At 39.3% G+C, this 27,564-nt stretch overlaps 1 protein-coding gene across 5 annotated transcripts; it reads right to left on the bottom strand.

The window, feature by feature from the left end:
* Positions 1-1,904: 1,904 nt before the first annotated feature.
* Positions 1,905-25,628, bottom strand: LOC146548632 (voltage-dependent calcium channel gamma-4 subunit-like). Of its 5 annotated transcripts, XR_014890379.1 has the most exons (7): positions 25,490-25,596; positions 20,158-20,503; positions 15,211-15,462; positions 12,163-12,246; positions 8,824-8,964; positions 3,809-8,304; positions 1,905-3,717 (listed from the first exon to the last, which is right to left on the bottom strand). XR_014890379.1 is itself a non-coding variant. In XM_085262209.1 (6 exons), the coding sequence occupies exons 2-6, from the start codon at positions 20,186-20,188 to the stop codon at positions 7,451-7,453; spliced, it is 1,362 nt and encodes a 453-aa protein (XP_085118335.1). In that variant the 5' UTR covers positions 20,189-20,500; positions 25,490-25,628; the 3' UTR covers positions 1,905-7,450. The 5 variants fall into 5 exon arrangements, 4 of the variants coding, with proteins under 4 accessions (XP_085118335.1, XP_085118334.1, XP_085118336.1 ...); XM_085262209.1 differs by having other exon boundaries at positions 1,905-8,304; positions 20,158-20,500; positions 25,490-25,628; XM_085262208.1 differs by having other exon boundaries at positions 1,905-8,304.
* Between the last annotated feature and the right edge of the window lie 1,936 nt (positions 25,629-27,564).

Here is a 27,564-nt window from a genome sequence, read left to right on the forward strand (position 1 = left end):
CTCCACATAGGAAGGACGGTGGATCTATCTATCTATCTATCTATCTATCTATCTATCTATCTATCTATCTATCTATCTATCTATCTATCTATCTATCTATCTATCTATCTATCTATCTATCTATCTATCTATCTATCTATCTATCTATCTATCTATCTATCTATCTATCTATCTAAAGAAGTAAATCTGATATGAAAGCAAGTGGAGCAGCCATTACATAATATTATTCTTAGAGTCTGTAAGCGAGACTGAAAACTCATAGTTTCCTGCAGTTGTGCAGTTGTCATTGTTCCGTGCTGAAACAGAATCGTTGCACTGACTGAGCAGAAAAAGCAGCGGAGCTCAACCAACCTTCTCTTCTCTGCAAAATGAATGAGGGCAGCGAGCCACAAAAAGTACACGGTTTCTTATGTCTGTAGTTACAAAGATATGGGAAGAATGCAAACTGAAGCTACAGTTCACATTATAGAAGCTGCTAGTGCAGAGCTGCTGTGCCTGTTCCTGCCACAAAAAGACATAAAGGCTGATTCAGGATGATTGCAAACAGAAACACAAACTTTGACACCAAATTCCTCGCTCCTTCGACCAAACACATCTCAGGCTCCTGTGTGCTCTGTCAGCAGATCTATTGTCAGCGGGATGGATTAAAAGCAGCCACATTTCCCCTGGGCTGACAGGCCCTCCCTGTGTTATTCTCTAGAGAGGACGTCAGCTCGGCATTATTAAGGGACCGCACCGTCTTAATTACTGGCTGTCATGGTCTCTACTGTTTCCTCGCTTGGAAAATTATTCTCTTCTGCAGTACTCGATCGATCTGTCCATCCATCCATCCTTAGAATAAAAGCTTATTTTTGCATCATCCAGTGAAGATCCAAAGGTGAATAATGACTGCTACACCTCTGCATCATGTAGCATTGCTTCATTTCACACTCAAATCACACCAGAAACACCAGTATGACAGAAGACGTACCCTGGGTGTGTACTGTTCCAAGCTGAAATGGGGAAAAAAAAGGTTTTCATTTTATTGTAAATATAGTGTATACTCAGCGGACTACCAGCGATGTCCTAGATTTAACCGTCTCGGCTGACACCACCTCCAGCACTTGTCTGTTGTCGCTATGAGAATGCTAACACGCAGACTTTCTTGAATAATTTACACGACTTTGTTTTTTGTAACTTTGGAGGCAAGAAAGACACAAAAGTGAGATCTTAGAAAAATATGACAAGGGCCTTCTCATCTACCGACATTATTTCACCTTTCCTGAAGGCAATCCTAGCTGATCACCTTTCCCATTAATCCCTTAGCTGTGCTTCAGGTATTATCCCACAGTGCTTGGAATTACTTGCAAATCGCTGCTTAAACTTTGCTTTTCATCACGTTGGATTTGGTGTGGACACCTTCTGTGTCATGCAGTAGCATTATATCATTTAGCACAAAGAATTACCACATTTGCATTACAGACTGAAAAGGTAGATGCTATAAATGAGCCTATTTTTCCAGTCTGTGATAAACAAATGGGACAAAATGTTACAATTCTTCAACAAGTTTAGTTAGTAAACAAGATATTAATTAAGTCTAATACATTTCCAAGCATAAAAGAAGCAAAAATGTTTCCCCAAGCTTTTGACTCCCATGGTTTTACAATTTTTTTGCTTTGATTTTTACTCTGATTTTTTAACTTTAATATTAATCTTTTTGTCTGGGTGTTTGAAAGCCAAATTAAACAATAATAAATAACATGAAATAATAAATTAAATACTGTACTATAGTTCCACAGTCATATTGGCTGTGGTGAAAAAAAGGACAATGATGCACATGTACGGGAACAGATAATCAGTTTAACCAAGTTCAACAATAATACCTTGAATTTTATTTGCACTCAAGAATGCACAAGACGCTACCATTTTTCATAGAGAACTTTATTGAATATATCTATATATTTATATATGTATATATTTATATATACCTTATATTTTTTGTCTTTACCAATGAGGATCAGTATATATTGTATTGTATTGCTTCCCCTTTTCCATATTGTTCCTTCCGTGTATCAGTCTGCTGAGTGGAAATTTACTAGTTTTCCATCTGAAGAGCTTCATGTTTGACTTGTGTCAGCAGCCTAGGTGTTGGGAAAAGAACCTGGTGACTCACGCTGGCTTTAAAATGGCTTTCACATCAGGACATGAATTGAAAACGAAAGAACGAGATCTCTGCTTTTGAGCATGTTTTCATAAACATTTTGCAGAAAGCAAAACTACAAGATTAGGACGTGCTCTAGAGTCGATTTAGTTCTGTAACAAAGATGTAGTTTGTTGTACTCAAAGATTATTGTGTAAAAACCATAGACAGCACCAACACAGACCACATTTACTTTGCCAGCACTTAGGCTACTGAGCATATGTCACAGGCAGGCATAAAGCCTTTTATAGCCCAAAGTTACAGGTGTAGGAACTCTGAAACAATATAACATTAAGAATATCTATACATACCACCACCAAAATAAATAGATTAATATAAAGTCTATCGCTTACAGTTATACACTAGTCAGAACATTAAAAACACTGATTATTAGGCTACGTTGGTAATGTTTAGAAAGTAAAACATCAATTCATTTCCTACAACGAAATGAAGACAAAATGATGATGGAGAGAAATGAGGATCAGGGTTATAGAAGAATAAAATGGAAGGAGAGTAAAATAGTTTAGAGAAAGAGAAAACACCAAAGAAAAATCTAACATTAGGAAACAGGGCCGGGCGACGTGGTAAAATCTGCCAGCTGGCCATCGTCAGTCCAACAATCAGCAGTTGCCTTTATATTATACAGGATGGGCGTGTATGCAGCAGCCACTTCTCCCCCTAGCTGCACACACTCTTGTTCACTGCCAAAAAACCCCAAACAAAATAGTTATGAGAATTATTTTAAACTGGACTAAATTTGCAAGCTGTTAGACCCAAATGAAGCAGGATACCTTTCAGGTTCTGAAAGGGTTTTTAAGTGATCAGGTGCAGAAAACTATAATGTACTGATGTGCAACATGCAGCTAGCTTACATAGCATAGCTCTGGAATCACTTGTTAGCTTGGAAAGTTGTCGGACAATAAAGACTTTCACAGGAACTCGACATTCTGCAGCGCCATCACTACCATATAATGTCAGGTCTCCATGACAACTCACTCTCAAGAAAATAAACGCGAACATCCTAACGCTGCTAATTGTAACTGTGATTTACACCTCGACGTCTTGCCAAACTGAATTTTCATAGAGGCAGACCACTAAATTAGAAAAACTAAATGACATAAATAATAAACAGCTGACGGGTTATATGGGCCTATTGATCCAGTTGCCCAACCTTATTCGCAAATAAGACAAACGTTTCAAAAATATTTCTCTAAAAGACAACGGAAGAATTAATTACATGTAAACAGAATAGAAAAAAACATTTACACTAAAAAGATTATACACATTCAAAGTGACAACTGGGTAAAAAACAACAACAACAGCAAAAATAACAAACAAACTGTGGTCCAGAAAGTTGTCTAGTTATATGTAGAATGGTTAGAAAAGAAAAATTACTTTCTTTCAAATACTGACGTGCCCCTGAGCAAGGCACATAACACCCAATTGTCCCAGGGGAGCCACTCCTAAACTGACCCAACAGGGAGGCTTTTATCGGCCAGCTTCCAGTTCCAGCGTTGTGAGGGTGAAGCAGGGTGTTGCTGAAACAGAGCATGCATGCTCAGTCAACTTTCCCCGAACAAATCAAAGCTGATAAAATGAATAAGATGATATATAAATGAATTTACACACCCTCTCACTTTTGTTCACATGCTTTCCACGTGACACCACTGACTGTTAGTGTACATAAGCAAGAGAAAGAAAAATAAAAAGTCATCGAAACGAATATAAAAATATTACAAAAAAATGTATACCCTGCAATAACCATTACGATCATAGAAACACCAGCAACATGATAATAATATTCAAGGAGTTACAATCTCATGTAACCTAGAGATGATAATCACTCAGAATGAAAAGACAACCCAAAGATTACCATTTACAGACATTATGTGCTTTTGTTTTAGTGAATGGGTTGATAATATACTCAATAATACATTTATTATTCTAGTTTCAGAAATAGTATATAGTTATAGCTAATAAAGAGACCGAGGGAAGAGGAACGGAAGCTGGTGTGCGCGCTCGTTTCTCTTTCCCTCTTCCTCCGACTTTCTGTCACCGGGGTTGGGCTGAATTCATTTTCAAACGCAGCTGATTCAGAAGTGCAGTCTGACTTTTACATATCAGTCCAGTAATCAGATTTAGAGCACATGTTATGTGGTACATGTCTCGCTGTAGAATTTTCCTCTTAGAAATCTCAGGCAACATTTCATAAACCCCCTCAAAAATAGGCTTTTACTTCAAATCTGACTGAATGGTTAGAACGTTTTTTGCTTTGCTCACTTTTAAATATTGAGTAAAATGGCTGATCTCTTATATTAGAGTAATTTGTAACTTCTGATTCTAACTAAATCTCCATCCCCTGAGTGTAAACTGAATTGAACCCCACCATGTCCTTGGTTTTTGCAGCCCTTTGCGGGACATTCAACAGATACTGCCTTGGAGCCTTCGGTATCAAATCGTTATCATAAGCAGTCATACAAACCCTGGAATCAGTTTTACTCATTTAAAAACACACATAAAGTGCATAAACGTCCAGCTCTACGAGCGCTTTCAAATTTCAAATGGCATCCAACAATGTTTCCACTGCCAGATGACAAAATGACCATGAATCATGAGCAGGAAGATGTAAGTGAGTGAGTGATGGTGATTATGTTCCAACTTTAACCATGGTTATCACTTCCTTATTGTTGTCTTATTTTTAAAAATAAAGTTATTTTTGGCTCTTCCCTTATTAACTGGCAATTATGGCAAATAAATTAAAGTCTATTGTATTATGGTGTCTCTCCAGCATTTTCTCTGTTGGTCTCCAGAGCAGACTAATGTCAATCTAAGATTGTAACAATGTAACAATGAGAGGTTCTCTGGAGAGGCAGCTGAAAGATATACTGAGTCTGCTGTTGGGGAAGCATGAGAAGGGAAGCGCTGTCTGTGCAAATTAATTTTCAAAATAGTAAATTGGACACATTTTTTTTATGTTTGAAAAAAGATGTGCCAAATATGCATTGTGTAAGTAAAAACAGAATATAGTAATACTCAAATCTCATAAAACTATATCTTATTCATAATAGAACACAGAAAATATATCAACTGTTAAAAAGTGACATTTTACTATTTCCTGGAAAATAGATTTGGAATTTAGTGGCAACAACATGTCTCAAAAAACTGGGATGGGAGCAACAAATACCTGGAAAAGTGAGGATTATTAAAAAGAAACAGGTGGAGGGACTAATTAGGTTAATTCACATCAGGTCAGTAACCTGAGTAAAAATAAAAAGCTTAGACATGTAGGGTTACAATATCCGAATAATGTTCCTCAGCACAAAACTGCAAAGACTTTGATGACTCATCGTCTGCGCTACATAATATCATCAAAACTTTCAGATACTCTTGGGAAATCTGTGCACAACAAGGCAAAAAATCAATACGGGGCGACTGTGCTCTCTGGGCCCTCGCAGAGCACTGCTTTAAAAGCAAGCATGAATTTGTCATGAAAATCCTTGGATGTGCTCAGGAACACATCTAGGAATCATTGTGCGCAAACACAGATCAGTGTGCCGTCCACAAACACAGGTTAAATCTCTGTCAAGCAAGCTTAGATCATGTCAACTTCTCTTGGCCAATGCTCATTTAAAAGGGACCAAGTGGAAAACTGAGTGGTCAAATAAATTGAAATGTAAAATTTCTTTTTGGAAAACAAGGACATGGCATCCTCCAGACTAAAGGGGAAAGTAACCATCTGGCTTGCTGTTAGTGTTCAGTTAAAAAGGGAGTGCAAAAAGACTGGCACTAATGCAGATTTTAGAGCAACATAAGCTTCCAACCAGATGCTAAACCACAGAGATGCTAAACCCCAACTTGAATTTCCCAACTGGAAAACAAAACAAAAAACTGACGCATCATGACATCACAACAAAGGAGACCCAGGACTTGAGTCACTAGGATCCAACATTAGATGTAGAACAGCATTCCTACGTCTAATATTGTAAGAGAGGATGATGCACACAAACATGGGAATGACCCAGCTTTTTCGAGACATACTGCTTCCATCAATTTCAAAATGACAGATTTTTCTCAGTTTAAACATTTAATATGTGTGAGTAAAATATCTATTTATGAGATTTGCCTCGTCTCCTTCCTGTTTTTTATTTACATTTTATAAAGTTTTCCAATGGTTTAAGAATTGTGGGCAACACTTTGGGAAACGCAAATCTTTCCGTTTAAACAAATACTAGAAAGATTTGATGCCAAAATAAGTTACTTGCTCAAACGATCATGTTGCCGTATCTTACTGCGACAACTGGCAGTGGAGTAATGGAGGCGTTAAGACTAAAGCTTTAAGTCCATGGCTGTTCCTTTCCTTAGAACTGTGGTGAATGCCCATCTGTCACTGTAAATACCTTTGACACACAGTGAAAAATAATCAGGCTCACAGTGCGGCAGCCTCCTCTGATCTACGTTAGATATGGCTGAGGTCGCTCTCTCTCGGGTCCAGAGGTTAAGGAGCTACTGTTGACCTTCAATTGGCAGTCAACTTGTCACTGAGCAGCTTGTTACTTGGCAGAATGTACCCGTCTGTGACGCTCTCGTCCTTTTAAAACAGAAATGGAAGAAAGAATTGTGACTTGTACCATCTGGCCACTTTATAATTTAATTATTATGTTAAAAAGTGTTGCAAAGTTTAGAATACCAAAAAGCAAGGACTCTGTGTCTTGCTTTGTGAAAAGAAAATGTAGATTTAAGGCCAATCCGATCTAAGATGTGTACAAATTAGTGATTTGTAAGGGGGGTTTATAATCATCAAAGCTTCCTTTACTGTTTCTTTCAGGATTTAAAAAGATGTCCTTGTAGAAACTGACAAAACTGAGATAAGGGAAATAAATAACGAAAGCGTTCCCCTGCCTCCTCGGCAAGGCACCTAACTGCTGCATTGGGAGGCTGTTTTATTACACATCTGGGAGTTTTGTATCTCTATGATTTAGTGAGTAATTCAGGAATAAAAAACAGAGAAAAGAAACATTTCCCGAATCCGCCACTGTACCCCTGCTGTGCAATTAACAAAACAGGTTTCAAAGTCATGACAATTTTTAAGGCGGCTGTCATGAATTTGCTCTTAGCATCAGATGTTTGATGACTGTTTATAATATTTATGGCAGCTCGATACCTCAGGCTCAAGGACAGAAACCTTATTGTTGACGTGCCACCCACACATTTACAGCCCTACTCTTCCTCTCTAAATTCCATCTCTATTTCTCCTCTCCTCTCTCTCTGAGTTTAAACTGGTGTCGTTTTCCTGTTTAGTGTATCTGAGTTGCTATCCCGGTCCCTTTTGGCTGTCAGTCGGTCCAGGGTTCCCACGTTGCCCCTGTCCCGCTCCATGGTGGCTGTAGATATCGGGGCTGGCTGGGTGGTCGGAGCAGCTGATGTGGAGGTATTCAGCGGTGCTGCGTTCTGGGCTACAGCTGCCGCTGCTGCCAAGTTGGACTTGGAGTGGGAAGGGAGCGTACTGCTGCTTATCACTGCTCCTCCTCCTCCTCCACCGCTGCCACTGCCACTGCCACTGGAATCTTTTGGGAAGTAGTTGTGGAGCTGGTAGAGCGTGGCACGGTCCACCGTGCCATAGAGAGGTGGGGCACCTCCTCCGAGGCTGCCTAGCTTGGAGTCCCTTGAGAGGGTGTACATGGAGATGTCTCCACCTCCTCCGCTCCCACTGCTGCTGGTGTGGTGGGGGTTGGGCAGAGTGGCCACAGAGAATGGCGGTGCAGATGGTGGCAAGCTGAAGGTCTTGGAAGCTCCAACGGGCGAGGTCTCCTGCGAACGCGGCGGGTCAGTGGAGCGTGAGCTGGAGCGCGAGCGCCGTCTGAAACGGTAGCTGGGCAGACGAAGCATGGCGTGCGTTGTGCTCTTGAAGAGGTCAGTGCGAGAGCGGCAACGGAGCTCCTTGTTCTTCTCGATGTAGATATTGACAGCGAGCACGCCGACCATCTCGGCCAGGATGAAGGACAGACCGCCAAAGTAGAATGACCAGCCGTAGGAATAATGCCACTTCTTATCCTCATCCTTCTTGGGGGAGATGTCGCTCAGTGCTGCTGAGATGTACACGATCACTCCAATGATGTTGCTGAGGCCTAAAGAAAGATACAAGAGAGATACAAGTGCTCCTCTGAGTCAAATTAACCTGCTGGTTCATTAAATTGTTTTGCAGACAGGCTTTCTGGAAGTGTTTCCTCTCAATTACACTGAGAAGAGGCATGCACAGTATGACAGTCAATCTGCACATCATACATAAGGAGATTAATCTAACTCTACGACTGATAGATATAGGTTCATCCTGGCATGGGCACTGCAGATTATCTTAAGCTGTATAATGTATATGCTAGGTCGTGTTTCATGGCTCATGCTACATGAATATAATAAAAAAAGAAGCATCTAAGTGTTCAGAAATTCTTTTTAGTAACAGAATACAGAGATTTTAAGGACACTGTATCTGTTAGGGATTACAAAGTCAGCCGGGGTAAAATACAAACTGCCCATTTTAGTGTTAATAAAAAATGTAGCAAACATACCTTCAAACAAAATCTTCTTTTCAAACTCTGACTGGAAATATAGATTTCTTTTCCCAAACCACAGTAAAGCTGCAGTCTTACCTGCAGCTACAAAGAGAATCCCACCACCGAGAATAATGTTCCTTTTGCTTTTATAGAATCCGCTGGAAGCGACACACACTCCACCCAGAAGAAGCAATATGGCACTGAGGATGGGGAAGATGCTGGAAGCTCTCACCACACCTGCACGAGACAGCAGATGAGAGCATCATTGTTTTGGCTGCAGTGCTGCTGTTTACAGTCTGTGCACTTGAATCTGATATACGACTGAGTCTGTACTTTTCTAATAGTGGTTCATTAATGCGTTTTCTTCTTGAGGTTCAACACCACTTGAAGGTGCAAAGTTAACAGCCTTGTGACACTTCTGAGGAATAAAAGTGTTACCAAGGCTTGGCACAGCTGACACTACAAATTGGCTGTGGAACAGCAGATGTCTTTTTATATGTTTCCTACATTATATTTTATATGGCACATAATGTCTTTCGAGTCCCCGAGTTTTTCCAAGACTAAATAAAAATAGTTAGATGGCATGTCGTCTTAAAACTAGAGAAGAAAGCTATTTTTTTCTTTTCAAAATGTGAGATAATAAAAGTTATGGGGAACATGATGATTTTTACACTGTAAATTGAAACTTAATGAATAATTCTTTGTTACAAATACAGTAGCCACAGCTCCTCAGCAAGAGTGCACAATCGGCAATTTTGCTGGAAAAGGCCGAATTATATAAAAATCCTTTTCAGCATATCCTTCTGCAGATGCTTCATAGCTATAAACAGAAGTGATAACAGAGAGACGTTATAGAAGATGAAAAGCTCCATCTCAGGCAGGAATATGTGGAAAAGCAGAGCTTTCACATTTTCATGGTGACTTCTAAAGCTTTGCCTCTGAGCTGAAGGTAAAAGAAAAATGCTGTGATAACCATTCATTCACAGAAGCTTCTGTCAGACATGCACGTTAAATTTCACGTCTCATTTTTTTAACAAGTCAAACGCACATGTGAGCAACGTTCACCTCTTTGGGAAAAAAACATGGATTATGATAAATTGTTGGTGCGATTTTTGCAAACCTGCAATTGCATAACGGCTCATGCATATAGTTCTATTTGTTAGAAATGAATGTAAACTATTGATATTTCATTTTGCATGAAAATTAGTGTTAATGATACCAACTAACTAAATGTAAACTGAATTGCTAACGATTCTAAAAACTAACAGTGAATACTTTCTGAACATGCTGAAATGCCTGACATTAAAAGGGCAAAGGGATGATTGTTGTTCCTCATGACATTCAAAAAATAAATAAATAAATAAATAAAATCATCATGCAACACACAATGAAACAAGACAAAAATGTACCTGCAGTAATGGTGGTGAGTGGACTCAACAAAAGGAAACAAAAACAGGCAAAAGTAAATAAAAGGGGATAAAGAAAGACAAAGACAGGTGGAGACAGGGAAACAACAGATACACTAGGATGATATGAAAAGAGAAACACAAGTAAGAATATAAATTGTGTTTTACTTTGAAAACACTGGTGGTTGTCTGTGTGCATGGAGTTAATGTGTGGCTCTCTGATTACAACCATTTCAAAACTAAACACACAACCAATCAAATATTGTCTAAAAACAACCAAACAGATATATGCCTTTGGGTTTTTCCAGCTCATTAAAGAGTTGGTGCTTAACCCTTTTAATTCCAATCACACTCTTTTCCTAAACCTAATAAGTAATTGTTCCAAATCAGCGAGTGAAAGTAAAAAGCCAGTAAAAAGAAACAGAATCAGGGAGTGACAGATGTGAAACAACTGCAAAACTGAAGTCGCCATACCTCAACGTTACACAGTTAAATCCCTTAAACCTTCAACTCCAGACACATGTTTTTAAAACAAGATCATTTCTTAGGCGCCAGTATAGCCACATTTGATGGTTGATGGTTTCGTTGCAATAATAAGTCCAATATTTCTAAGAGAATCTGTGTAGACTGCTATTTTTTAAGGAAAAAACGCCATCAGCTCACCATCTGCTACATAAGCATGATATAACCTCTTTTTTGGCCACAGACACAATTTCACTGGTTGAGCTGTGTTTCTGGGTAAAATAAATTAAACTCACTGGCCACGTTATGTATCAGCTGCTTGTTAATACAAATATCTAATCAGTGACACACATACCACAAGAATATTTCATGATTATTGGCTCCAGATGGGCTGGTTTGAACTTTTGAGAAACTGCTGGTCATTTGGGATTTTCCCACACGACAATCTCAAAGATGAGGTGTGAGCAGCAGATCTCTGGGTGAAAAGGTGAGCTGAGTAATTCAAATAACCACTCGCTAAAACCCAGGTATGCAGCAGAGCATATCTGACACACAACCTTGAAACAGCAGCAGAAGGCCACACTGGGTGCCACTGCTGTCAGCTACAAACAGGAAATGGACACTTTGTACCAACTAAGCCTAATTTCAACACCACCATCTATCGGAGGATGATTGCTGACCATGTCCACTTCTTTAGGACCACACTGTACCCATCTTCTGACTGCTGCTTCCAGCACAATAATGCACAAGGTCACAAAGCTCAAATCATCTTGAACATGACAATGACTTCACTGCACTCAAATGGCTATCCATCAATCTCTATGCCAGCTACCACAGGGCGAGAGGCGGTGTACACCCTGGACAGGTCGCCAGCCTGTGGCAGGCCAGCATCTCAGGCCTTTCTCATTAAATAGGGTTGTTATTGAAACTTAGATGAAACTAAAGAAAACAAACCCATCTAATATCTCTCAGGACTGTCATTCACTCTAAATTTAAAATAGTTTCAATTATTAAAAAACGAATAAAAAAGACTGTGAAGTGCAGAAAAGCAGACAGGAGAATTTCAGATAGTATCACTGCACCTGTCACAGAAATAGATGTCTTTACATAACGTATAAAGCTGGAACATATGCGTTGTAAACCAAAAAGGTTCAGGCTGTGCGAAGCAGAATCTGCTATCACAATGGAGGCAGGATGTGAAACCAGAATCCTGAGCTGAAAATAATCCATTAGTGAAGGCTGTTCTTTCAATTCCTCTGTGAAAAAAACAGCAGCTTTCTGCACACCCCCAGACTCCCAACCCCATGCACCTGGGCATTTATACACACATGCACACTCTGTACAGACACTTACACACACCTTCAGGAACGCTTCGCTTGAATCTGACATCCGTGCATTGATATCCGCCCACCATCCCCTTCTGTCCTTTCTATCCGCATGTGATGGAGACTGTAGTGTGTGCAGTTCTGTTTGCTAGTGTATGGTTATCTAATGTCTCTCTTCATGTTTGTGTGCATTGTGTATTTCTAAGACAGTGTGTGTATGTGTGTGTGTGTGTGTCACTCACGCAGCAGATACTCTGCAGCATCTTGGTCATAGTCTGCGTCGTCTGGGAAATGATTGATCTGGGAACACACACCCCTCTTCAAACCTGAAAAAAGACAGAGAAGAAGAAGAGGGGGAGAAGATGATGAAGGTCAAAGAAGAAATCCCACGAAGACATAAAGACAGAATGCACCAAAACAGTAAATAACAAAGGTAAAAGCCAGAAAAGAGGAAGACAGACATGGGAACAAAAAAGAAGAAGAAAAAAGAAATTTTAAAAAATGGGGACAAACCAGGAAGAAAAAGGTTAATATATATAGATATATATCTATATATCTATATATAAAGATAGATAGATAAAGATATAAATATATAGATATAAATATATAGATACATGTATATATATGCATGAATAGAGTGAGAGAGAAATGAAAATCAAGAAGATCACAAAGGCCAGTAAGGTGAGAGATATTAAGACAAATGGCCCAATGACACAGCAAAAGACATATGCCCTAAATGTTTGCAACAACAACAACAAAAAAAAAGCAAAACCATAACTTGAGTCATGTCACATATGCTACCTATACATTGCTATGTTTTCTTCTTATTCTCTTTCCCCCTCACCCCAAACCTTTCATAGGGAATTGTGGACCCCCTCTCCAAGCTTGATTCTGCTGGAGGTTTCTTGCTGTTTAAAGGTAGATTTTCCTTCCCATTGTCACCAAGTGCTTGTTCATGTGTTCATGTGGCTGTTGGGGTTTCTTTCTAATATTATAGGATCTTTACTTTAATATATAAATCCCCTTGTGGTGACTGTTGCTGTTAATTGGTACTATGAAAATAAAGTGGAATAGTATTGTATTATGGTGTGGGGGTTTTGTGTACTTTAAGCCAAAATAACAGCAAAAGGTTTGTGCAGCATAGTTGCTGTTTTTGGACTGGCATTGGATGGTTGGATAATTTTAACAATCACCCTTTATAGGCCAGAAAATAATAATGATGGGGGGTGGGGCAGCTATTTGCATTTATATGATTTATTGTCTGGGTTCAACCAAGAAAAAAAGAAAATCAACAGTTGTAAGCTGTAATTTTCTCTGAAACACAAGCACTATGTATCGTTTTCCTCCTGCCTATACGGCGCATTGTTCTGGGGCCTTGGTGTTAATTGTGTGCCAGGCTAAGATGCTAAAAATATTCCTCCATATTATTACTAAAGACAGCAGCCCAGCAGCCCTCCTGGTGTACAAACCGTTTTATAAGCTTGTGTTTCTTCTTGACACACAACGGTTGTTTACCTTGACAGGTATTTGTGCATTGCATGGACAAAATTAACATCAGGAGAGAAAAAGAGATACCTGTGTATCCCGGAGGGTAAAAGCAGTAAAAAGCTCATTTCACACACACAAAAACAGAAAGAAGTCATAAAAAGCCTTAAGCAAATTTATACCTTTTCAGGGCAGACCATATTAAATTATTAACATGCAAAGTATCAGGAACTCGGTTAAAAAGAGAAGAAAATACACAAATGAACCCAGCTGTCAATACACTGGTAGAAATCTGCTTGCTATCTTCAAAGAAAGAAGAAAAAAATATGCAAGGCAGCAACAAAAGCAGTTCCTCTGACGCATCTGACAAGACAAAATAGCTAAAACAGCTCCTAAACTTCCACGTCAGATGTGAGTTCCTGCTACAAAGATGCTCTGAGACGGTTTGGCCTTTTAATTCTTGTCTGTTGCTTTTTGAACATTACACTTAAACCTGAAAATGAAAGAAGGCATTTACTGACTTGATAATATAATGACTTTTATATTGAAGGTTTAGGATGTGTAGAATCTGAAATGTGAAAAACACAAATACTTTTTATTTTCATTGCTATCATATTTAAATAAAATATTATCCATTGTAGGCACAGCAACAGCTGCTCATCTCTTAATATCTCAGATAATCTGACATTGGTGTTATCGGTGTTCTGCACTGTGAACAGGTGACAACAGGATGCTCTGTGGTCTCTGGTTACATTCATGAGCATCCTATAGCATACAGTAATAGCTTCTACATCCACTATATTCACACAATGTAAATGAGCGGGAACTTTATAGCCTTGCAGCTGCATCTTAACACACAATCTAGATTACTACATTTAAAATGTTGTTATAATTATGTTCAGGCACTGGCGTCATGCTCTGCTTTAATATGGGAATAGCCAGCTTTGACTTAAAATGAAGAGTTTATTATCAAAACAACAGTCTTCCCTGAACTGTGACGAGGGTGCTTTTTCTGCCTAAATCAAAACAAAAAATTTAATCGTTAATCTAATCGGTTTTTTTTATTAATTACAAATTTAATACTTTAGTCAACAGAAGATTGCTATTTCCATCAGAAGGCGATTATATTTGGCAGTTTTGTTCTGGGACTTTGCTGCACTTCCATGAGCCTACATGAAGACAGTTAGAGCAGCAGTGAGAGCGCCGTTCAGAAGAGAGTAGAACAGCACCAGTAAAAACAGATATATTGATCGAGTCAGACAGAGCATAAAAGAAGAGGTGGGGTGGAGGTGTACAACATGTGTGGCTGAAGCAGGTCCTACACGGCCTGCACACCCCGGACCAAATTGTTTTGTCTGTGGTCCAAACTGTGGAGCTTTATTCACTCGAGCAGAAACCAAACTGCAGTTAGGGTCTATAGATGTAATTTGTTCAACAGATGTAATGCAATAAAATGTGGCTATATTATTTATAGTATAAATGTCATTATAATCAAGCCAAGCAGGCAGCAACTTCTAATTCTTGCACCTTGCACCTTACCAGTCATATGCTACTACGGCTTTATACAAATTACAAAATGCTAATGTACTGATGAATAAAATAGAGAAAAGTAGAGCAACATAGACACTGTGGGTGGATGTGGCTGGGTTACTGAACAAGACACCTATTTATGTCTCATGAGCACACTGACCTCACCAAGACCCTCTGGTGACAAACACATGAGAAACACACCAAAATTCATCCCACAGCGCACTGAAAGCATCGCACAGTCTCAAATATGCAAACAGACACACAACCAACTGTACCTTCCAGGCAGCAAATCCTCCAGAGGCCAGAGTGGGTGAGCGCCCCAGGATCCTTCTTGTCCTTATTGTTGGAGTCCTCCTGTGATGAGTTGGCTGTGCTGTTGCAGATGAAGGCCCGGGCGTACAGCCAGTAGTCAGTTCCAATAGCCACTGTCATCAGTGCAAAAGCTGCAAAAGCTCCCATGGTGGTCAACAGCACCTGGATCCCTCGCTCACACCACACCATGGCTGGGCGGGGAAGGAAACTGATGTCTGACAAGAACACAGAAAATAAAATCAGCCGTCTGGAGAAGGCAGGGCTGACACATAATACTAATCAAGTTTAAACTATGACATTATTGGGATGCAGACAGAGCCATGAATATTTTCCTGTTAATATAAATGCCTTGCTTGTAGGATAAGTTACCCAACAGTACTAAAATAAAGGATTGCAACTATAAATTTAGTAATACTACTACTCTAACGCCATGCATTTGTCCAATACTAGTGTTACCTGATAGCATATATGCTCTTGTCCAAATATGGTAACTCCTGGCTCTAGAACCAACATGGCAACAGTTAAAATACTCGAGTTAAAAATACAATCCAAACCCGTGGGTGATGTCATGGTGGCTACAGTCATTGTTTATATACAGTCTCTACCTTTTATACAATTCTCTGTTTTAATGATTTCCTGATCTTACGGTAGCTGATATAGACATTGAAACTGATGACTTTTAATATCCATAACTTTTATGATGTAAGGTCTTGTTTTTGGAAATTTGCCTTTATTCTTATTTGAGAGAGAAACAACTAGGAAACAGCTAAGGGTATGTTAGAAAGTCATCATAAAAAACATTACAAAATTACACCAAAAATACAAAGTTCAATCCCACTGTTAAGTGTTTAAATGTTCAAATGGCTGCAGTCTTGTATAAGCCATTTAATTCCATCACAATTCAGTGGTTCAAATATACCCTCAATGCCTATGAAAATTAAAACGAGAAGCTAAAACAGGTAATTCATAATTCATACACTGAACTGTCAAATATATTTATGTATTAATAGAAATACTGTCCCTCATGGGCCACTGTACGGGACCTGTGAGAGCTGCTGATGGGGTTTACTCTTTCTGTTGGATTCTGTGTGAGCACACTGGAGCAATTTTTAATCAAAAAACCACACACATGCAGCCTGAAGCAGTTAAAAAATGTTGGCAGCAGGCAACCAGCTAAGAACAAAATACCAACCTCACTGAATCAACGGAAATACAAAAGTACAAATATTGTTCCAAAACTGAACACAGAAAGGTAAAATTGACCCAAATACATGGGGTAAGAAATTAAAATAATGTTTGACAGTGCTTCATTTCATACATCTGCGGGGGATCTCAGGAGCTAGTCATATTTAAATTCTGACCTTTTTCTACAAACCACTTCCAGAGAAAATCACAATAAAAGGTATTAATATGAGCAAGGTTTGGAGGAGGCCTGAGGAAAGGAATTGTCTTTTTAGGTTAATGAGAAGATCATCTGAGGAAAATATGTGCAGAACAAAAGGGCAAATGCAGACGAAGAGCAAGATAGAAGTCTTTGTGCACTTTTTTTTATAATAAGCGACAACAAGAGTGGCTGAGGAGATGGGAAGTAGACAAGTGGAGAGGAGAGAAGAGATACAAATCTGAGCTCAGAGGTGGACAGTGAGAGGGATGACAAGAGGAAAATTGAGATACAACACATCTGTCGTGCTTCAGGAAACATAAATGAAAGTGGATGGAAGCAGGGTTCCTGCCTCTGTGGGGCTCCCCTGTCAGATTTTAACCATTTCAGCTGAAATGGAGAAAGTGCTGGGATTCTGCAACGCTTCAGGTTTGGCTTCTATTCATCTCAAACAAGAGGTTAATGTAAACAATCGATCACACAGAGAATACGAAATCCGCTGAGGGCTTTTAAACTAGTTGACTAATTCAGCTGTCCTGCGGGGGGGTTTCCATGGCAACAAACGTCCCAAAAATAACAGAGATCGTTGATATTTTAACCCCGAAAGTGACCCGCCTGCTTGAATATGCACAAGGTAAGCGTCATAAAGACATCACGGCACTGGGGCGGCAATAACAATCCAACAAAAACCAATGAATTTTTAATTTGCACTAAATTGTCAAATTTTTATTCACTGGATGCCGTACTCATTAGACATTGTTTTATTTTGTATTTGCATTATAAGTTTAAAGCCTAACACTGATTTTTAAATTGTGTCACATGTTTTTAATAATTAGTTGAAAGGAATTGTTCAAAAATACATTATAAACATTATAAACGTGATGCTAATATCCAGCATCGCAGTGTTTCCTGTTTCATTTTACTTAAAGAAATCAGTACAAATCAGAATAATTATTCAGTACACGTGTATTTATAAAAAGGCCCAATATTGCTATCTGCCCATATTGCCTTTGCTGAATGATAGTCATAAACTGAAAACATTTTATTTACATTTTCAAAGATAGTGTAATAGAGAGTAAAGAGTTAAGTGAATCGGTTAAAGGGAGGATTTCAATGTTTCTTTGGAACAAATAAACAAACAAGAAATTACAAACAATTAATAAAACTTTACTCTTAAGCAATAAAATATTATTTAGTAATTAGTTTGTAAGAAATTGTGAAGCAGTATGTAAAAACAAGGCTAATGTTCAAAATTGTCATTACTTTTTTATATTTTCTAAAATATTTTACCTTCTACATCCAGATATTATATTACTGTAGAGTCTTTACCTTATGATATAAAGCGCCCTGAGGCAACTGTTGTGATTTGGTACTGTATAAAAACAATATTGACTTGAATTGAATTACCTGAAGATGTTAAACTATGTCTGCTCTTTGAATTACTACAATTATATACTTGCTTGTAGCGCCTTTGTACATCATTAAACTTCTGAGAAAAACTCCACTAGATTTACAAGAAATCTGCTTAGTCACAATCCACACGGCTGGAGATGGATCATTTGCCAGCATCACTAAAGGGGCAAATTTCACTGGGTGACTGGCAAGGTCACACCCCTGGGCAAGCGTGGCTGTCCTGAGTGGGGGTTTCCCCCTCATAGACGAGGCGTTTGCTGGATGATGACCTGGTGTAAATGAGTGCAATCGTTTTTGGTAGTTTGTGCATCAAGCTGTTCAATAAACTATTGATACTTTGACCCTGAAAGTGATGCACAACGTTAAATACACGAAGGGTATTTAAGATAACAAACATTTGAAAAAGTTGTTCTTGACTTTGTCATTGTTTGGTTGTTTTGTGCACTTGGTCATCAACTTTGGCTGTCTTGCTACATCAGAACTTTCTAGATGGTTACTGAAAAGTTACACCTAATTTATAAATGCCTAACGAATAAAGTCTGATTCATGTGTAAACATAATTTAAATGGTTACAATAAAGTTGAAATTTTATGGATATATGATAATTGTTTTTGAGAGTGAGGTGGGAGGTACCTGGAGACTGTGGTCCATGTCCTCGTTCTCTCAGCTTGGCATTGATTACTTCATGATGTTGTATGAAATGTTTTGTATACAAGTGTCTTCAAAATGACATTTTTACAGTCTATTACAGATTCGGATAAAATACATTAAAAAGTTATTACGACATATTACACAATGTGATAACAATGTAATTAAAAAATATTAACAATTAGTAACCAATATTGGTAATATTTACTAATAGTTAAGTAGCTTTTTAATACAGTTTATATTTACAATGAATTTACATTTTAAAATCATTATTCAAAAAAACAAAACAAAAAGGACAATTACCAATTATCAGTTTAGGCATTGGTATCAATTAAATTAAAAAAAAAATCCTAAAAAAACTTACTGAGTTTTGAAACTTCGTATCAATATCAAAAAACAATCTTGGGCCTCTATAACTTGCATTCAATCCTTTAATATATAAGAAGATACCCTCTGTGGTTTATATGAAAATGTCTTGGCTTTCAAAATTAAACTTTTTGTTTGTGTTAAATAAGACGATTGATGCTAAAATGAATGAAAGATTGCGAGCGCAGCACACTGACATAGCAACCTGGCAGGAAGAGGTTTCCTCTATATTCACACTTGTCATTTACACATTTTTTTCCTGGACATCTGAAAACTTCCGATTAAGTAAAGATCTATAAATACGTCTTTTTCACATTATAACCAGTTTGGCTTGGTGAATGAACTGTTTCCACCTGGATGATCAAACATGTTTGTCAAACTCTAGCTTTATGCCTGTGCAGTTTTCCCTACAAATACTTTAGTAGTAAAAAATAAAAATAATAAAAAAGACATTATTTAGATTGCAGAGCTAAAGGCAGTTCAGGTAACATTGTCACTTAAAAAAAATTATATTTCAACATATAAAAAAACTGTGTTGCATCCAGTGACACAAGCCTGTGTATTCTTGCTTTGCTTGACCCTGACTGGCTCTGGCATTAGACCAAAGCAAGGTTACTTTGTTAAATTAAAATTACTGTCAAATGTCAGATGGATCATTTCAATATTTCAAATGCTGTGTAGTTCATTCATGAAATTTGTGTTTAGCAGCATGGATTTTCTCAGCTTCTCATATGTCAGCAATCCCCTCAGTCATCCCTGATCCTAATATGAACAAACATTTAGCTTGGTTACACAAATGCCAGCACAGATTAATCGAAGCTACTCGCCTTTTGAATCCAGACATCTGCACACATCTGTACTTGTGTGTGTGTGTGTGTGTGAGGGTGGTTTCCTGCATGACTGTACTGATCCAGGCTGGTTTGTGTGTCTTATTCCTTGAATGTGCATGTACATGGGTGTCATGTTCATGCACATCAGAATCCACATGTGCATCTGGTTGTTTGTGTGTGTATGAACACACGCACATTTGCCTGTTCTTGTGTGTGTGTGTGTGTGTGTGTGTGTGTGTGTGTGTGTGTGTGTGTGTGTGTGTGAGTGTTACCTGAGGGCATGTTTCTCCCTTTCGCCTCCATCTCCTCTCCCCCCTGCTGCTGCTGCTGCTGCTGTTCTTCTTCTTCGTCAGTGAAGAGCTCTCCGTAGCCCCGGTCCGAGCCGCCTCCATCCACCGTTTATCCGCTTTCTCGCCCCTGCCTCTTTCCTGGCTCTTCTTCTGCCAGTTCTTTTCTTCCTAATAGTTTCTTTTTAAATCTTCTGCCTTTTCTTCTCGTGCGTTTCCCCCCTCTTCTCCTTTTACCTTGAGCGCTCTGTCGCTCCTTTTCAGCAAGTAGGGGATACTTCACTTTGTGTCCTCTCTTCTCATTGAATTGTCATGGCAGTCATCTTAGCTACTGAGAGAAGCAAGAAAGAGGTGGAGGGGAGGGGAGGGGGGGTAAAGAGCAGATGAGAGAGAGAGAGAGAGAGAGAGAGTGAGAGAAAAGACTGAAAGAGAAGGATGGAAGTAAAAGGACAGGAGAAGATGCGGGAGAGAAAGGAGAGAAGAAGATGAGAAGATGAGAGGTGGGGTGGGGAAGATGGGGGATTTGATTAACGAACGTGACATGAGTCTTGAGAGCAGGGGATGCTCCTGTACAGAAACATCTTCCGCACAAACATATTTTCTATATGAGCATCATGTGTCATTGAAAAACAAACAAACAAATAAACAAACAAACATTCAAAACCTGATGCCGGCGGCAAAAAACAAGCCCCATGTCAAACAAGAGAAGCGGGTTTGCCTCCACATAGAGAGAGAGAGGAAGAGCGAGAGAGAGGGGGGAGATAAAGCAATAGAAAAGAACAGGCAATGCGAGAGAGCGTGCTCTATTCCATTGCCATGGCAACAGTGAATTCCAAAGTCTACGGTGGAGCTGGCGAGTGTGCGTGTGTGTATGCGTGTGTTTTATGTGTGTGTTGGTGGAGTAGAGGACTGGATGTAACAGCTGAGAGGATTTTGCTGAGATAAAAAAAAAGAAAAAGAAGTCCCTGAATTCCACTGGTGTGCAGAGGAGCTGGGATGTCACACACCATCGAAAGCAACGCACACGTGTAGGTACGCGGTGGTCATACATGACTGCATACAGTACAAGAGGAATGAACATTCACAAGAGAGATGACAGACGTGTGAGTCATTAGCGCAGTGGTCACAGTGTCTCGGCATGTTTCATCCATCCAACTTTCTTCCCGTTGGTGCGACGGCTTAATCACGCGCGCTTAACACTGTGTCATGTTTTGAAATGCACAATACAGCGGATCTTTCAAAGCCGAAAGATCCTGAGCGAGGAAAGATGCGATGCCTTGCCCGAGGGCGCTTCGGCAGAGCAGCTGCTTTCCTGCTTGAACTGACATCCTTAGATTTCAACAAGCAGAGTCTTCCTGAAGTGAAAATCCCCATCGGCACTGACACTGGGTCAGGTTTTGCTTCTTTTTTTTTTGCTTTTTTAATGCAAGCTGTTGCCAAAAACTGCAGGGCACCTAAAATCCACATGAGAGACATCTGCAGCAGCACAGCAGGGGATGCTGAGTTGTTTCAAGTCAGCAGCACATCTTGAGGCACATCTGACCAAAAAAAAAATCCCCATTTGAACACTCCCAAGAAAATGACAACACTGGTCCTCTGTTCAGATACAACAGTTGTTAACATTTATCTGAAAACAACTTCTAACACAGCACTGGCATTCCTCACGCATATCTACATATACTAGAAAGGTGATATATAATATGATCTTATGAATGGCTAGTAAGTCTAGTATCAAAGTATTTGATTTGTAACTCCAAAACCTGTGCTCTGTTCCTGATATTTTTTAAATTTGACTTAAAGAACACGGGCAGGACGATGGTGTGACAGTTAGCACTGCACAGCACGAAGGTTCTGAGGTCGACTCCACCACGTGTCTGGGGCCTTACTGTGTGGAGTTTGCATGTTTGTGTGGGTTTTCTCCAGGTGCTCCAGTCCACTCACAGTCCAAAGGCATGCGGTTAGTGAGGTTAGGTTCACATGTTCATAGGTGTGAGTGTGAATGGTTGTCTGTCTATCTGTGTTAGCCCTGCGTCAGACTGGCAACCTGTCCAGGGTGTACCCCACATGGTAGCTGGGATAGGCTCCAGCCCCCCTGTAACCCTGCCCAAAAGACAGTATAAGAGAAAGACGTAGCTCCTGGGTCTCTCCACTGGTGAAATGTCTTGAAACTATATTTCTTTTAATGGCCACTGGGGTGGAGGAGGCACTTGACATCTGTAAACACTTTCCTAACGAGTTCACGATCTCAGTCACTCATTTTGGGTCACAGTGAATAAAACATTAAGTCCATTTTGGTCACTTTAAGTCAGAAGATTATCCAGGGCATGCTCATTGGTTAAGAACATGTGACATACAAGTCATTAACCAGCATAGACAGATCCATCTCTTGCTCGTCACATCTGGTTTGAAAACACCAAGATCGTGTTGGTGAACATGCTAATTAAAAGACTATGTCTGTCTTTTAAACAGATGACTTTGTCTGGCATTGTTATGGGAACACACATTACCAGTACAAAGCTGCATCCACTGGTCTGACTGCAGTGACTAAGGTGCGAAAATCTAAGGAGCTTGGAAAGAAAAGCGTCTGGACTTCTTTGAGTTGCTTGAAGACGTTTCACCTCTCATCCGAGAAGCTTCTTCAGTATCAAGAATCTCTTTCCTCTACCAAAAGAAACTGCATGGGCTTTGCTGCTTACAGGGGCTCTTCTAAGTTAACATAAAGTAGTGAGTCAAGATTATCGGCAGAAATCAAAGCTTTTTTGTGGCAGCAAGTAAGCAAAGAGCCCATCCAGACAAAACTGTACAGAACACTCTAAAGCTCTTCAACACCTCTGCCCCCACCAGGGAATGACAAGGAAAAATTTAGTATTGCTTCTCACAATTTTTGGCTCACGAAACCCTTTAAACTTGCAGTCAAAGTCCTCGTGAAAACGCCAAGGTGTGAATGTTGATCATGCAGCGTTTAAACATCTCTTCTGCCTAGAACAAGAAAAAGCACCTACATGCTATGCTCTCATTCTTGGATTCCTAAAGAGAACACCTGAACCATGAATCGGGCTTTCATGCTCACAGATGAGCACAAGCTGATATGCGAGGCTCCCAAATAGCACCTCTCTGTACACCTTATCTTTCAAGCATCTAGCCAGAAGTAACATTTTGTGAAGATAAGTTCTTGTCACTGTTGCAAACATTAAAAGCATGAATATTGATCTTTGGGACATAATCAGATGAACGGTTTGAATAATTGCAAAAACTGTAAATTATAAGGTTATTGTAAAATATTTGTATGAGTTTAGCTTTTTTATTGCAAGAAATGTAAACATCTATAACCAGAAACGTAGCTAATGTACATGAAGCCCTTGATTTTCCCTTGCTTTTTAAAATCTATTTAAATCCTACAGTGGAGTATTAGGGATGTCTGTGAAATAAAAAAATACTAGTGATTATTATTCCTGTTTTTTTTTATGCATATAAGATAAGAAAGCTGCATCTAGGTCTGCATCAGGTAAACATGCTGATTTAATGGTAAATTGCAGAATTATTGCAGCATGATAGAAATTGCAGGCGACCTTTTTTAGTCAATATCAAATTCATCTGCAAAAATACATTTGGTATATAGACCACAGAATCTGTCCTTCTTTTCAAATGACAGAGTATTATCAAAACTGTAATACAATGTGAGTTTATGAACAGCCCATCTAGTGGTCATTAGAAGAAGTGCACTGCACTCAGCATTCATCTTGATTGCTTCTTTTTTTAACCCCCTTTGAAAGCCCTGCAGGACCCCTGGGAGGCCTGCAATCAGTAACAGCAATCAAAACACAAATAGGAACATCAGACATTGTTATTTTGTACTCAGAACCCTGAATATAAACCTGCTTTTTCAGACTGACAGCGTGCATTAGGAGGGCGCCTCCTCCAGTAGCAGCACAACATGGATAAACACATGTTGAAAGGGCTCGCCGGCGGCAGCACAAACACAGAGGAGGAAAGTTCAAGGACACATCAGCCACACTCTGCATCAGGAACACAAGCAATGGTGGGAATCCTGCTATGAATACAGAACAGAAGAAGAACGTGGACAAACTGTAGCAGCTCACTGGAGCAATGGTCATGATTATGACAGCAACAGAGGGGAGCAACCATCTCAAACCATCAAGTTCAAGTCCGGGGAAAAATCAGCATACAATTACTGTGTATATATTACATAATTATTATACTGTACACACACGTATGTCTTTACAGCCTAATGCTTATTTAATAGACGCACTTTGCAGAAATTAGTATTCGTTCTTCCAATCTCGCTCCCTGTCTGTTTTTATTTGTTTTTGTTTGCATTTCACACAACACACCACCACATTATTACAAGCAAATAACAGATATACTGGCTTTTGCCACTATTTTACCTTTGTAGACATGATTTTCTGCCTGCCCTTAATTCCATATGCAATCACACAAACTCCCATTTTCCTATTTTATAAACATAAAGTCTGGCATTGGTTTATAGGAGTGTTAGAGTAAAATTGGTGCTTTGAGAGAGTTATGTACTATGATGTTCAACTTACTTTTAGAAATAAAAAAAAAATGTTAAATTCTAATATTGACCAAAAAGTCCAGCTGGAGCAAAGTGAAACTTAATATGCTGGGAGCCCGATCACTTGGCGTCCTTGAGTAATATTCGATACTCAGACAGAGAAATCTAAATCCAGACTCCTGCCCAGAGAGCCCACACTCTGTATATCCCCCTGCACAGCGGATCCTACACATGCCATAAAACACATTGTTCTCTAACAAAGCACAGCAGAAACATATCAGTCAAGCTGTGATGGGTCTATTTGAAATAAAAGTGAAATTTTCTGCTGATGAAAATAAATCCCTTACACTCAGAGACTGTTTATAAAGGACTGAGTCGAGCATTTAGTCCGTTCCCTCTACATACCTATAAGTTTGCTTTATCTCATCCTTGATCTTGTTTCCACACTATTCACTATTTTCTCTTCCCTCGCTTTCATCGTGGCTGTCTTACCTTGAAAAACGTCCTGTTCCTCGGCTCTCCTTTAGTTACTTTTACCTTTAATGTGACACTTTATTCTGCAAAAGCTCCTTTAAACGTTTCCTTGTAAACACGCGTACAGAACGACGCGCGATCGCTGCCACACGATTTTATCCAGAGTACAATGCTTGCATGTGGCGCGCTCTTCTACGGTCTAAGCCGATCGGATTGACGCGCTGTCATATAATCAAGGTAATACATATGGTATTACATAAGACATAAGACTGTCGTTTGAATAATAACGTGTATTAATTATAGTCTTACCTCTGGAAAAACAACTTTTTGCAGCGGTGCTCGTGCAGATTGTGACGAAGCCCGTGATTGGAGAGAGCGAGAGAGAGAGAGAGTGATGGGTTGGAAAGAAGGAGGATGCGAGGACTGGCTGTTTTTTTTTACACACTAGTGTTTGTAGCGAATGCAGCTCTGATCATGATGCTGATGGTTGGGGTTTTTTTGTTGTTTTTTTTTTTTTTGTTTCTTTGGAGATTTAATCAGTGAAGGAACATTTTGTCACATATTGGAGTTTCAAACGTTTCTTGAGGTTTTACAGAGCTGTTAGTTTCCGGTGTCCTCAGTGAAAATGGTATAGAGGCTTTAGGCTGAGAGAACAGGTGTGACTGAGTTATTCTTGTGACTTAAGTCAAAAGTCACAGGATGGGGCATTTTCGTGTCTAAATGTGCCTCAGATCTAAATGGGGAAAATCAGGTCAGATCAGAGCTGAACAGCAGGGGTTGCAAAAAATTCTTAATCCTTCAGATGTGCCCACGTTCCTGAAAATAAGTGACTACATTACTTAAAATAAATAAATAAATGAAAATGATCTGTTATAAATAATCATTTTAGGGGCCAGATCTGCCCAGGGACCAAATCATTATGATCCAAGCAACCACCCTCACATCACCCATGTTATGTGGAATCCAGCTTTGCTGTTGGATTTGGGATATCTCTCTTCTCTGACTTTAACACCCATCCCAAGACTGAGAACTGCCACTTCCTCGTCGGGTTTCAAAGGTCATAAAATGCTATAGTTTACAGTATCAAAAAAGCATGTTCACATTATGGTACAGAAAAAAAATCATTTTCACCTCTGTAGATCTGTAGATGGGTTTGCTGTTCATAACACCTGTACAATGGCAGGTTTTCGTTTATTTTGACTCATCCATCTGGATTCTTATGGTTCTGTTGGAGGTTTCTTCCTGTGAAAAGGGAGTTTTTCCTTCCCACAGTCGCCAACGTGCTTGCTCATAGGGGGTCATATGATTGTTGGGTTTTTATTGTAGGGTCTACCTTACAATATAAAGCACCTTGAGGTGACTGTAGTTGTGATTTGGTGCTGTATAAATAAAACTGAATTGAATTCTTGTAAAGCTTAAAGTTAGTGTCATGACTGTCTTAATGGACAGGTGACAGGCAACAGTAGCTGACCTGTGTCTGCTTTGCTTCACCTTCACTAATCAGAGACACTGAACTGGACCTCTCTACGGTTTGTGCTGTTGGTGCATTTCACAGCATTTTAAATGCAATTATCTTAAAAGTAATATGTTGTTTTCTGTATGCTACATAAAATCCAATAATCTTTAATCAGCTTTAGTTTAGGTGAATGAAATCCTAGTATTTTAGTCTTCTTGTACTAAGTAACAATTATGAACTATCTCTGTCTACATTAAAGCTATACAGTTTATGAATGCTAAGTTAACACTTCCCTTATTTCATATTTAGTGAGTTCTCGCCCCAGAACACAAAAACCAATGTGCAGTGGAACATAAATCAATATCCATTCATTCTTTACAGTTTTCCTTATTTAAGGTTGCAGAGGGGTGTGGAACCTGTTCCAGGTCAAGATATGGTGTAAACACTGAATGCCACACATCACAGAACCTGGCAACCACACTCCTATCTACGCCTGTGGCCAGTTAGGAAGTTTAGACCCAGTATCTACTTGCCGGGAGGAAACAGTGCCAACTGCTGCATTACCATGTTAATCTTTTTTAAAAATGTCTCATATTGCAATATATAAACTTTTCTGCCCCCAATAGTCGACAAAACAACAAGGAAACCAAACACTTTTTCGAATACCAGCCTGTGGTTACTTATTTGTGCCACTCCCAAATGAGAATGAATGATGATGAGATGGCTAAAACTTTTATTTAAGTGATCTTCACAATCAAGATATGGTGTAAACACAGCAGGGTGGAACTCCCAAATCTTTAGGAATGACCTAAAATTTTAAGCATGTCTGCAGGGGGTTGATGATCGCTGAGTGAGTACAGGAAAGGTGCTAAAATTCTGGCTTAAAAAAAAGAAAACACAAAATAAAGACATTTTATACTGTTCTGGG

Source organism: Mchenga conophoros, linkage group LG22 (genome assembly GCF_057382185.1).
Source record: "Mchenga conophoros isolate Kocher_MC1m ecotype Shallow Benthic linkage group LG22, M_conophoros_male_GT1.1, whole genome shotgun sequence".
In the NCBI taxonomy this organism is placed as follows: Eukaryota; Metazoa; Chordata; class Actinopteri; order Cichliformes; family Cichlidae; genus Mchenga; species Mchenga conophoros.